General features: G+C 36.3%; 1 protein-coding gene and 2 long non-coding RNA genes across 3 annotated transcripts; 2 read left to right on the top strand and 1 right to left on the bottom strand.

The window, feature by feature from the left end:
- Positions 1-913: 913 nt before the first annotated feature.
- LOC131326630 (uncharacterized) lies at positions 914-3,077 on the top strand. The gene is made up of 2 exons (XM_058359480.1): positions 914-1,246; positions 1,373-3,077. Exons 1-2 carry the CDS (start codon positions 1,102-1,104, stop codon positions 1,531-1,533), a joined length of 306 nt encoding a protein of 101 aa, XP_058215463.1. The 5' UTR covers positions 914-1,101; the 3' UTR covers positions 1,534-3,077.
- Positions 3,078-4,264: 1,187 nt separating this feature from the next.
- Positions 4,265-5,292, top strand: LOC131326472 (uncharacterized). Its single transcript, XR_009200005.1, has 3 exons — positions 4,265-4,542; positions 4,845-5,069; positions 5,226-5,292. It is a non-coding gene; the product is annotated as an uncharacterized LOC131326472 (long non-coding RNA).
- Positions 5,293-5,758: 466 nt separating this feature from the next.
- LOC131326683 (uncharacterized) lies at positions 5,759-7,346 on the bottom strand. Its single transcript, XR_009200076.1, has 5 exons — positions 7,244-7,346; positions 6,929-7,150; positions 6,312-6,404; positions 6,121-6,228; positions 5,759-6,024 (listed from the first exon to the last, which is right to left on the bottom strand). It is a non-coding gene; the product is annotated as an uncharacterized LOC131326683 (long non-coding RNA).
- Between the last annotated feature and the right edge of the window lie 6,496 nt (positions 7,347-13,842).

The following is a 13,842-nucleotide window of genomic DNA, read 5'->3' as shown; positions in this document are numbered from 1 at the left end:
TTATTTGGGCCACTACAGCCTTGATATTAACAACCATAAAATTTTATTCTAAAAACTCCCAAGTCGATAATTTAAAATATATTACAACAAAGCTTATTAGCGTCCGAACTCAGTACAGACTTTGAACTTCAATAAGTAAAATACATCATTGTGGCCAACACACACGTGCCACTTATCATCATATCCTTTTATTATTTAGCCATAACTACTAGAATCTTCCACATATAATGACAACCTTCCTTAACCTTGAATACCTAAAAAAGTTTTATGAAAACACAAAACCAATTCAATAAGTTACGGTATACTAGGGTTTCATAAGAAAACATGGGATAATTTGAATAAAGCATGCAGAGCATAATCTCAATCACCATAAAACATGGCATCAACACAAATCCTGGCATAATCAAAATAACACATCCCATAGGCATAAAATCAAGAATATTTTTTAACAACTTCCAGGCTCGAATCCGTAATGGGCATAATACCAGCGGTAGCATGAGGAGCGACCCCAGCAAAATAAGGGAAATGATATCAAATCCAAAGGGATACCCGGCAGTATCCATCGATAAGTGCCAAGAGCAACTCACTGCCCATAATAACTCACTGCCCACATATAACTCGTTGCCCAGATATTGCCACAAAACTTTTTATTTCTCTTTCCAAAAATTAATCCCATGTTTGCTTTAAAAATTCCTTTTAGAAAAAAGTCATGCTTAATATGCACTATGTACAAAACGTCTATTTTTAATATATTGGAACTTAACATTTTATAAAAAAAACAAACATAAACAATCCAAAAAAATTATGTAACCAGAGTATATTTGTAACTCACCTTGCCCCCAAAGCTAGCACAAATTATCGTACCAACAACGACTGTTTAGTTAACGGCACCTGTCATTCAAATTTCCTTCCCCTCTTTAATAAGAAGCACTTTCGCTTGCCAATTTTGGCTGATTGTGACAATTATGCCCTTCAATTGTTGGCCTTATGTATTGCTGCGGTTGCCCATAATTGTAATTTACCACTTTCCCCACGTGGCACGATGTTCTCACTTGATGACTTTCCACAGTACCAAAAAGAACGCGCCATCCCATTTTGCAGATGGCGACAACCACGAAGAAAACCCTCCTCTTCCCACCTCCTCCGCTATTTCTCTCTCTTCTGCATCCGCCCAACTTCCTCCGCCTCGCTCCAAACTCCGGAGACCACCTTCTGTGGCCTCCTTTTGAGACGATATTGCTCGATGGTACGGATCTCGATCACTGGCTTCTTTGTGATGCCTTCTAGGGTTTCGAATTGATTTCTCAAAATATGTAGACGATTATCCTTGATTGTGTGCCTATTTGTTAATTTTGGGTTGTTCTTTTTGCAGGAAAGGTTCACGGATCGCTGGCTCATGCTGGTAAGGTGAGAGGCCAAACCCCGAAGGTGTCCAAACATGACAAAAAGAAGAAGCCAAGTGGCAGGGCTCACAAGCGCATGCAGTACGACCGTCACTTCGTTACCGCCAGTAATCATCTTTTAATATTTTAGTTTCTAATGTTTTCCCCCTTCTTGATTTCTATTGCATGTTAGTACTAATGGTTTCATTGTTTCGAAATCATAGAGTACTTCTGATTTGTTGATTATGTGCCAGTTTTTTCAAAAATTCCTCTGTTCGCTATGCTTGGCTGGTTTTGATGTTTTTTCCCTTCTTCATTTCTGTTGCATGCTTGCTTTTTCCCCCTTTCTGATTTCTGTTGCATGTTAGTATTGAGGGTCTTGACGTAGGGTTTTTCAGAAATTTCACTGTCTGGTATACTTGATTGGTTTAGTAAGTGCAGTATTAGAAAGTGAGGAGTAAGTAAAAATATAGTCTGATTTGTTTGTGTGTTCAACTACTATTAATATAATAACTTCTAATTTAATATGTGTTGACTTGTTTTTAATTGCTAAAGTACTTGTTTTTATATATGATGATTAGAATATACATATGTTGACTTGTGAGTATCATAGATTAACCTTGGAAGAAGTGGATGAGAAGACGAAGCCTTTCCAAGCATCTATTAATTTTGTTGTTGGGCTTTGTGGTTAAACCAAAAGGAATGTTTTGTTAAGGACTAGTCTTACTAACCGAGAGCCACATTAGGCACATGTTGCAGTGCATTAGCAGACTATCAAAATGGATTACTTAGCTGTTTTCAGTTCTGGATATGATGCCTGTTTTGTTTGGACCATTTATAACTTTTAGGTCTTCTACAGACTAAAATATTTTATCAATTTCCTGAGGTAATATGTGTATATGGTGATGTCTATTTTGACAAGGTTGATCCATTGCAACCTGAAATTCTGAAGAGAACGTATTCGCAAATTGATCCAAAATACTTTTTGGAGCATTTATCTGTTTTGACTTGTGAAAGCTTTGCAGTTTCCAGATAGAAGCTAAATTGTTTGGAGGTATCTATGTGGGGCACTACCCTCGCTAAAATGGAGCAATTCAGAATGAACAAAGAAAAAAAAAGATTTAAGCAAGTATATAAGACCAGTGGATGGATTCGGAACAACTAGACCTAGGGCTATTTCAATTGCAAAGCTCTGATTCCTATCTCACCCACCACCCTCCATTGTGATGAAAAAATATATGTACTTAAGTTCTTTTGAATCGATCTCATTCTTTTTTGTGTTAATTTTTAAATTTTTTTCTACGTTTGAGTGGATTTGGTTACTCTAAGTTGAGGAATGTATTTGTCAATGAACAAGGGTTTTCTAGCCGCAAAAGCTTTATCAAAGCATACCTCAAATCTTCGGTTACATGTTCTTGTAATTACTTGAATCTTTGCGTATACATTCTCTGAGTTGGAATTTTTTCTTTTGTTTCATTCCCAAATCTGGTGAATTGGGCTGATATTTCTCACTCTCCACTCCTCCAAGCCCTTTGTAAAAAAACAAATCAAAAAAAAAAAAAAACCCTCTCTTCCTCCCAAAATCTCTTTTATTCTGCATATAATCTTTGTATATATGTTTTTCTTGGCTGTAGAGAGGTTAAGAAGTGCTGGAAGCCATGCGCGTCCCGTGGAGAAGCAGAATCGGCTCTCCGACCATATAATCTTTGTATGTATGTTTTGCCCTTTTAGTGTTGGCTTGGTTTTGTTTTTTTTTGGGTAAAATGGTAATTGCACTGCTTGGACTTACTGGGCTACGTGTTTGGTTGTGGGGGCTTACTGGGTTACGTGGCAATAGGTGGTGAACATTTGTGTTTGGCTGGTCTTTATTTCCTCTGGTTTTTCAATCCTAAAAAAACCTCCACTTTGCATCTCTTTTGTAGCCCAAGATTCAAGAGTTTCAGGCGATTTTGAGTTCGACGACGACTGAGTTTCAGGCAGTTTGGGACTTCGTCGCTGACGATTCGGTCGGAGGGGGCGTTGCTGCTACGTTCTCTATGTATCTCCATCGCCGATCATGGAGTATCTCTTTTGATTTGCTGCATTTGTTCCTCTATTTTTTTTCCCTATATATCCGATTTGCATGCTTTGCATGTCTTTGTCAGTGCTAATTTTTCTGGGTTGGCAGTTAGCGAATCAGAGAGATAAAGAGGGCAGTGGCGTTGGCAATCTGTGGTGGTGGTGATTTTGGTGGCCGGAGACAACCAAAACCAAATCTGTGGTTTGCTCTCTCTCTCTCTCTCTCTCTCTCTTGAATCTACTGCTCGCCCTCTCCCCTAAATCTACTATCCCAAAACTCATAATAATAGCGATTTAGTTTCTGAAGCTTTACGTTACAGTTTCACTGTTTTTGAAAATTTGAGAAAATTTTGTTGAAAATTAAAATTACATTGAAATGTTGTTTAATTTACGCAGATCTAAGAGTACGTAATTCTCCAACTTTTTTTGTGGTGACCAAAAACGGAAGTTTTAGTTCCCGAAGAAAAATTTTGGCGAAGAGGTCAACGTGTGATTGATCTGATAGCCTTTCAAAAAAAAGTAATTGATCTGATAATTTACTTTCTTATGTATGTTTTCTTTTTCATTAAGTACATTGTGGTGTATGTTCGTTAAGTATTTTGTAGCAAAATAAGTTAGGGTTTTGGTGAAATGATTATGGTGACACCAGTTGTATGGTGCAAAAGCTAGCACAATTTTAATTGGCGAGCTTTGTTTTTTTGGATTTGTGAACTTATAAGCCATAGCATGTTAGTTTTTATACTTCCATTTTCTACCTTTTGTAGTTGAACATTCCCTATGAATTGAGGAGATGTTGCTTTTCAACTCAAACTGTACCCAAAGCAACCATGTATATTGTGATATTGAGAGTTGGGTTTTGTTCTTCAATGGACAGTTGCCACTTGCTAGAGTTCATGGTATGTAATAGATACATATGGATGTGCTAATTTGTTTGTGGATACATCACTTCATATTTAAACTCCCCCCTGTTCTTCGTCTCTTAATGCATGTATGTGGGCTGCCAGGCAAAGCCTAGCTTGAAGTTGAATCCGCCCGAATAGCACCTGCCCAACAAGGACATAGCAATCAAACCATTGCAAATGAAGAAAAATGGCATCATTAGGTATGCTACTATTTGACAAATTAAACTATAGTCTCAAAGTAGCGAAAGTTTCTTGGCTTGTGCATAGCTTTTTAAATCTAACGGCTCTTCGGCGTAGACATAAGGAAGCACTCTTTGGTTTACAATTCTTTTGTACGTGCACACCTTTCAGACACAAACAAGGATACAATTCTCTTACAAAACATGAGTCTTGCAGTTTGTAGACCCTGTGTGGATCAGACCCCTCGTGAGAATATGTGAAATCGTAATGCGCTCATAAGAAAACTAAAACAAATGCAGGTGTTCATGGATATTTGTTGCAGATGTTTGGGTTTTGAGTAGGTCGAGAGCCCCAAGTTTGAATTTAATGTCATTTGGCTGAACCTCCATCATTCTTTCTTTACCTCGTCGAGAGAGATTTGGAGATGAAGCTTTCAAAAGGACCATGGATAGCTACAGCAGCCATTGCAAACCCTAAAAATCTCCCTTGAGTTCATCACATCTTCTTCTCTGTATCCAATTTTGAATCATTTGTTCAAACTCTTAAGGTACATTCCTTCTCTCTCTGTTATATTACTGTTTATTTTTGTTAAATTCAGTTATTTGTATGCAGCCACCTTGGTCGTCGAAAATGGAATTTTTACATTCATTGTATTCTTTTGATTTTTGGCTTATTTGGTTCTTTATTGTTATTTTTTGGTTAGGAAGAAGGATCTTGGCAGACACAATTACATTGGTGGAATAAACTCTACCAAGAGCTTTTGCTTTGTCTGACTAGAATTGTCTGACTAGAATAAACTCTACCTTTTGCTATGTCTAATCCTTTGGCAATTGTATAAAAAACCCTATAGCCAAAGTCAAAGTCATGCAAGTAGCTGAATAACTTGAAACCTTTTTTTCAGTGCAAAAACTTATCTAGGCCATAACTTCTACAACTATCAACTTCTGATGATACACTTTATCAAGCTTATCCATATAGCCTTTGCTATGATCAACAACAACCATAATTTAAACAAAATCCAAAACGCATCTATACAACGGGCATGAATGACATGCTGTGCACGTCGGCATGCACCTAGTACTATTAACATTAACTTATTTCTAATATAATCTTTTTAACAATCAGAGTATGCTGAATTTTTCCAAGGCCCATAAAAATACTCGGAGACGGTATAGTCACGAGGCCCGCACCCGAATATTTTTACTATTATGCCTCCATCAATAGTATTGCGCCAACACCTGAAGAAGGCCTTGAACTACTGTCATTGTCCGAGAATGCTTAGTCAAGGTCTTAGCTTGATCGTCAACCTTCTTCTGTAGAACAGTTGCCTCGGGATCAGGTTCCTGAGGTTGATTGAACGATGAAATAGTACTCATGCGGCTCCCGTATTCCTTCACATAAACTGACCTCTTTCCAAGCACATCAACGGAAATTTATCGCTCAGATGAAGGATTAGTGACGTTAGGCTGCGATTGTTCTTTAAGCTTTGCTTTTAATGTAGCCTGTCAAATTTAAATCTGTTAGTTCGTGACAAGAAAATTGCAAAGATAAAACGAAAACAGAATAGCAATACATCTAAGAATGAATAATATACATACATGATGCTCTCGAGCCTTGTCGTTTATCCACTCTCCCCCATGTCGATGACGTCTATGGGTCATCTCAAACTTCTCCGCAATGTTCTATTTTTTACGCTTCTCTTTTAGCTGTAAGTCCATCAAATTTTCCAGTAAGTATGAATTCAATAATAAAAAAAGTAGTAAGTTCACAATTCTAAGCCAAAACGTACAATCATAGAAGCTCGCGATATAAACGATCTGGAGCCACTTGTATGATTGAATTTCACCTTCGATCGGGCATGCTTTCCTCTGTTGGACTTCGTCTAAAAGGAAATAAACAAATCCAATTGTAATGCTAATCAAGTTTCTCAATCCACCAAAATGCCAAGTTGAACAGGATTCTTTTTCATGCCAACAACATATTAAAGAAAGAAAACTATGTGTGGACTCATATATGTTCAGATAGGATCTGGGTATGGCATGAAGTAGCTTTTAATCATTTTACTGATGGAAACAACATCTATAGCATGATTTCTTTTAATTATTGTATTGAATCTTGTTCAACTATTATAGTGTAGCAAAGAAGACACAAAAGAACACATAAAACTAGATATTTTCCTTAACCTTGTCTTCCTTAAAAAAAGAAAACAATGCACTTCAAATTCTAGTTGCCAAAAGAGAAGTTTAAAATTTTTTTTTTTTTGGTGACATTGTAACTCCAAAATTCTTTAATAAGTATCACATGCATCTTATGAACCATCATGTCATACAATATATGGGTAAGATGTGTAACATGGGCAATTATGAGTCATGCAAAAAAAAAAAGGGTTGCGTGAGACACTGTTACCTTCCGGTCCTTGGTCTCCCACACATTATCAATCATGAACACCCAGTCCTCTGGCTTACAGGGATATGGTGCATGATTTTTGGGGTCAGCTACCTTATTTTTCATGGCAAAATAGCATGTGCACAAGTTGCTCTTCCATTCCTTGTATAAATCCTAACACTTTAGGTCTATGGTTTCCGTAGCCTCCATATCATTCTTGTAGTCCCCAATGTCAAAAGTTTGCTGCAATTAGAAAAAATAATTGCAATATTTCTGTGACATATGATTCAAATGAATAATGTGATAAATATTTGAGTAAACATTAAATTAAATTACCCCAACTCTAACAACGATGGATTCTCTGATACCAAAATCAATTGCTTTCCAACAAATGTCTCGAACAGGTGCATGATCTCTTATTTGTTCCCCAAGGACAGCTTGTAAGACTAATTTTTGATTTAGTCATTGTGGAGGCCCACATATTTTATATGGCACATTGATTATGAGTTTAATAGGATTCTCCATATCTTTATTTATTGTATTGGTCAAATAGAGAAGTTGTTTCTTAAATAGACTCTACTTTGATGGAAAGTGAGTATAATGTTCATTAAGGAAACCGGTCCTCTCTCTGCCTATAAAAGAGCGTCTAGGGTTCCATCAATTTTAACGTGATATACTAAGAGGCTAGAAAGTAAGGCACGGGAGAGAAACCTGTCTTCCACCTAGAGTTTAGTACTCTAGTAAATTATGGTTGCTATAGTCACTTACTGGATCATTCAAGTTCCACATAAATGGATCCGGGTACGCCGTTCTTGATTCTATGATTTTTCGCTTAATGATTGTATTGTGATTATCATGATAGTTCTAGATCTTGGCATAACGTAGGGTGTTAATTATCTAACCTCATTAAGAATAAAACTTACACAGCCGCCACTGCAGTGGAATGATCCCCTACTAGTTTTCGAGCCACATGGTCAATTTCAACAGGTATAGGATGACCAAGTTCTTTCCTAACCTTGTCCATATTCTTTCCTTGAGTTGGGCCTCGCACACGCTTCTTGACCACAACTGAGGTTGGTGCTATTAAGACCACAATGTTATTTCACTATTTTTTTTGAAAGGCTAAAAAATTTCATTAATCTTGAAATTGTTATACCTGCGTTAGGAAGCTGGTGAGGTTGGGTAGACAAGGTGGGGAGTTAGGTTGGCTGGGTTGGCTGGGAAGCTGGTGAGGCTATGTTATTTTTGTGTTGAATGTTTTTCTCATCGAGATGATTCAATAATCCACAAAAGTTTGTCACAAAACGAACAAAATAAAAAAATCTGAATAAAGGCAAAATAAAAAAGCCCAAAAAGTCCAAAAAAACTCTTTGCGGTAAGTGTCCGACACATATATGGCAATCATAAACTCCCACAATCTTTTTTTCCTAATATTTTAAGCTAGCAAAATAACAAATTTATTGAAGAACAATGCTGGTTAGTGGTTAGGTATACAAGTTGGAATTGTCAGCAACTACCATTAATATTGTGGTCATTATTTTAATAAAGTAAGTTTCCTGGTACGAAGGTGATTTAGATTTCATATCCTATTGCCTTGGCGAGCATATCCTATTGCCTTGGGGAGCAGATATTCTGCCTTGAACTTTTGGGATGTGCCATGAGAAAAACATTCAACACAAAAATAACACATTACACACACATATACATGTATATATTTCTGCATATATGATTGATTGGGTGGAATCAATCTCCAATTGAACTAGAGAGAGAGAGAGAGAGAGAGAGAGAGAGAGAGAGAGAGAGAATTTCTATGCAAATAAACATGAATATATCCACAGGTCGATATTCAAACACAGAAAAATAGAAGTAGAAAATTTTACCTTGATTGACTGCTTCTCTCAAGAGCCCTAGAAGAAACCTCTGAAAATTGACAAAAATAGATAAAAGGCGTGGGAAAGAAAAAGAATCGATGATAACGACTAACGAGGGGAAGTAAAAGCCGAGAGAAGAGGAGAAAATTTTACCTTGATTGATTGCTTCTCTCAAAAGCCCTAGAAGAAACCTCTGAAAATTGACAAAAAAAATATAAAAGGCGTGGAAAAGAAAAAGAATCGATGATAACGAGGGAAGTAAGAGCCGAGACAAGAGGAGAAAATTTTACCTTGATTGACTGCTTCTCTCAAGAGCCCCTAGAAGAAACCTCTGAAAATTGACAGAAAAAGATAAAAGGCGTGGGAATGAAAAAGAATCGATGATAACGAGGGAAGTAAGAGCCGAGGAGAAGTTTTTCAGTGCTGGGTGGGCACTGGCCACATGGTGCCGAGCACCATCTTGGCCGTCCAAACGTGTTTTGGACGGCCCAGATCTGTTTGGGTAATTTTTAAGTATGAAATTACCAAAACACCCCCTCAAGCCCAAACAAATCTGGGCCGTCCAAAATACGTTTGGATGGCCGAGATGCATGGTCAGCACCACGTGGCCGGTGCCCGCTCGGCACTAAAAAATTTTCCATGAGGCAAGAGAAGAGGACATCGTGGATTGAGTAGGGAACCGATGGAAAAATTTGAGCGCCAAAGTTTAGCGCCTTTTCTGTAGTGTTTTTATTTTTCCCTCTCATAGAAAATAGGTGCAATATCTGCATATGTAACAAAATCAAAAAACTATACTACTTAGAAAAAAAGACAAAATAAAAAACTTTACCAAACCCATTCCTTCTCATATCGTATCATATATATAAATGTATCACATATACCAATTCTATGCCCTTTCGTTGCATCTTTTATTTTATTTTTTCGAATATCAAATGTTCGGACCAGTTTACGCCCAACACAATTGATTTCAGGGCGTTGAAGTAAATGATCGGGCAACCTCTAGTGGCCCAAAGGTTGAGAATATTCAGCCTTCATGAAATTCGAACTTGCGGCCTCTTAATCAGCCAGTTACTATATTTTAGTAATGGTCGATCTAAACCATAAGAATTTCACGTCTCATTGATTCCGTCATTATCACAATAATCGAATATCATCGGATATCGGCGACCACCTGATTAGACCACATTTGATGCATCCTGATACATTAAAGTATTGGATTGCAATATCTGACCCCCACCTGAGTGTTTTTTTTCCCGATCAGAACCGTTCATCTTTTATGTATTAGGGTGTACATCAATCATACCAAAAATGAACTTAATCAGGTATCGCTATACATTTGATCGGACAGAAAACTCATTTTGTTAATAAAATTGTGTCTCGATAAAGAAGTTTTCTAAACCCAATCAAGACAAATTTTTACGAGAATGATATAATCAATATGGAAAACAAAAGCATCAGTTTGGATCATCGTATTTGTGTCGCGGTCGAATAGCTACCGTACGTTCAAGTACAACACAAGACTTAGTTTGTTAAGAATTACATTGAACGTATAGAAGTTAAAAAGTCATTACCAACTTAATTTTTAGAGTGGTCGATCTGAACATTTAAGATTTCACGTCTCACTAATTCCATAGTTGTCACAAAAATCGAAGATCATCGGATATCGAGGACCGCCTGATCGGATAACATTTGATGGATTCTGAGGCATTAAAGTGTTAAATTGCAAGACCCAACCCCCTCCAAAGTCTTTATTTTTTTATCCGAACCATTTATCTTATACATATTATGAAGTTCATCATTTGTACCAAGAATGAAGTTGATTGGGTATCGCTACACATTTGATCGGATGGTAATTATCATCCAAAAAAACAAATTGCATCCCAATCAAAGAGCTTTCCAAACCCGACTGAGCTAAATTTTTATAATAATGATTTAATCAATAAGCACAATGAAATCAATGGCCTCGATTGTTAAAATAGTTTCGTCTTATTGAGATCCACTAAATAATCGTATCAAACATTATTAAAAAATGCATAACATATAGGAGGAATATTACTTAGATATTGGTTAATATATAAGAGGAAGAATAGAGGAGTAACGAGGTGGGAGAGAGAAACAAAGAGGCGAGAGAGGAGGAAATCATGGAAAAACTGGGAATGAAACGAAAATAAATTAGAGCGCGGAATTAAACCGCCTAAAAATTTTTGCTTTTCTGTGCCAGTTCCAATTACATTTGCTTAGTGGGGCCATAATGGATCCGAATCCAACAATTTAACCTGTTTAATTGGAGCACTTTGGGCCGGCTAAATTTTTCTTTGGATATTTATTACTTTTTTCAAAAAAATTTGTTAGTTGGTATTGGATTTATTCTACAGTATTAATTATTCATCTCAATTAGAGGAGTCTAGAAATAAAAATTCACAACCAAAAGTTTTTAAAAAAAAAAACGTATTAGAGACGGAGAAAATTTGAAACAATTGTCTTTTTTGTGTTTAGTGTTGCCTTCTCTGAATGTTTTCAACTTCGATTTATGTTATACTTTTCTAATTGATCTCGCCGAGACGAATACTTGTTCCAAAATTTTTTAATAAAAAGCTAAAGAAAATATCCCTAAAATTAAATAATTCCGATTGTATTTCAATATCATTAAAGTTTTAAGACGTCCTAGAGAGAAAAATTAGTATCATCAAACAATTGAAAAAAATATTTGCTTTAAAATAATGGACGCCCACTATAATCATATTGATATATCGTCCACTTGTTGGACACTACAAAAAATGTCACGTAGCAAGGATAAATGTTTTATTTGTTTCAAGACAAAAAAGGAAAAATAACACAATCCTGATGTTGAAATTTTTTTTTTGCTAATTGATAGGAGAGATCATTACATCATGTATAAAATATAAAGTACAAACCTCGGGACACTACATCAAGTCCACGAGATAAACAAGTGAAACAACCCAACTCAACTACAAGTCCTAAGGGGAGAAATAACCCCAGTAAATACAAAAAAAAAAAAACCCACACAATGAAAAGACTTGAACTCCTAACCTCTTGGTTAAATAAAAGAATCCTAGCCAACTAGGCTAGCCCCAATTTGTTTCAATATTGAATTAACTTTGGTAAAATATCCAAAAAAAAGATAAATCTTTCCCTCGATGGGAAGATAGATTGGTCTAGTGTTTTCCCTACTCCAACAACTCACTTGGAAAAGAGAAATTTTTAGAGGTGGGGGAGAGAAAAATTTAGAAACAATAAATTTAGAAACAAAGGCTTCTATTAATAGTTAATTTAGAAGGAAAAAAAAACACATTAACCACAATTAACCTATGTTGGAAAATGTTTGCCAATAAACTACCTTTTCCCAACGTAAAATGCTTGTTGCCATAAGGTTTTACTTATAGCTACGCGTATTGCATCGCCAAAAGTACGATAGTGTTGGCAAATATTTCCCTCATTCTATCTGAAGGGCAGCCAATCCAAATCCAATTGTTTTGCCTTCGATAGTATCTACATCGCGAAAAGTAATTAATATTTTCGATAAGTTTGCCGACGCTTTTGATTTTTCATAGCTAAAAGCATGCTTTTGCCAACGACTAATGTCTTGCATAGGCAAATTTAGTCGCTGAAAGTGCATTTTCTTGTAGTGTTTGAGGGTATAAGTATAAATATTAATTACAAAAGTTAGTTTATATCAGTTGGATACGTAAGTTAACTAGTCAGCTACAAATTAGGGATATTAGTTTATATCAGTTGGATACGTAAGTTAACTAGTCAGCTACAAATTAGGGATATTACATTAGTGGGTTGTTTTTATAAAGTTACTCGTTAGGGGATATTTTAGTGGAGTAGGGTTTTTATTTGGAGAGAGCGTCTGAGATAAGAAGTTTGAGAGAATTTTGTGTGTGAAAGGCAGAAGATGCAGAGACGTTTGAGTTCGGCGGTTTGGTGATCAATCGGGTAAATGATCTTGTTCCTTTTTCCATCATTTGTCGTTCATGGGCTGGGGTAAAGTTTGACTTTTGGAAGGTATATAACAATGGAATTACCGAGAGGTTAATTGAGTTCCATTCTTTTGGCACCAATCGTTTCTTTTAATCCGATTCATATGGCCGGAGCGGTGGAGGTTAGGAATGGGATCAAGAGGTGTGGTGTTTGCACATGGATTGGGTGCATGGAGTTTGGGATTTGTAGGTTTGTGATTAATTATTGAAGGTTTGGAGTTGAAAAAAAGGTTTGGTAATTTGGTGGCTACTGTTGTTATAATAATTTAGGATTTGGGTGAGATTAACAAGTTTAATAGTATCTTATATTCTTAGTTTGTTGAGTCAGTTCGAAACTTTGAATAAGTTAGTCATTTCGTATTGTTCTTTGGTTCAGGTTAGCATCTTTTAGCGTGTTCAAGTTGTACTATTTTTGGACCCAGGTGAGTGGTTAAACATGTTATGTACTTTCGAACTTCCCGGCATCCCCTAAATTGTTGTTTTAAGAAATTTACTATTAAAATTGGAAACACATATTGTTTGTATTTGATTATATTAGATTGGCATGTGGTATCGGTGAAACCATTGTTGTTCGAATAATCTTTTGGTGAGAACTTTGTGGATATTGATGGGAACATATTTTGGAAGTCCAGAGAAATTAATCCTCTGTGTGCGGGTGACTCTAGCCATTAGGGAAGAGATCGGATTAGGCCGGTGACCCTAATGCTCAACGGTTGTTATTGACCGAATCGTTCTTTGGGAAAAGTTCCACGGGCTGCCTACTCATGATGACTTTAAGATTCGATATTGGATCCAATTATGAGATATTTATTCACTGGCACTTGGTACTATTGATTTTGGTTGTGGTTCTCCATTGTTGTTGGAGATTGGATTGAGAACACCATTAAGATTTATCGGATGAATCGTTTATTGGATTAATTGATTATTTTATTGTTCACCTGTATGCCAAATTTATATTGACATGGTAAATTATATATTTTGATCCCTATTTCAGAACTTTATTCTAATATACATGCTTTGCAACTCACTGAGCTCGTCAGATGACGGATTTATTCAAACT

The sequence above is a fragment of the Rhododendron vialii genome, chromosome 5a (assembly GCF_030253575.1).
Source record: "Rhododendron vialii isolate Sample 1 chromosome 5a, ASM3025357v1".
NCBI classification, from domain to species: domain Eukaryota; kingdom Viridiplantae; phylum Streptophyta; class Magnoliopsida; order Ericales; family Ericaceae; genus Rhododendron; species Rhododendron vialii.
Note: the sequence above shows the minus strand (reverse complement) of the source record. Positions and strands in the feature narration are given on the sequence as shown.

Excerpts from the sequence above, each read along its gene's own strand:
- LOC131326630 (XM_058359480.1), top strand. The coding sequence starts at position 1,102 with ATGGCGACAACCACGAAGAAAACCCTCCTCTTCCCACCTCCTCCGCTA. Across the intron at positions 1,247-1,372 it reads TGAGACGATATTGCTCGATG|GAAAGGTTCACGGATCGCTG; the intron begins GTACGGATCTCG and ends TTCTTTTTGCAG.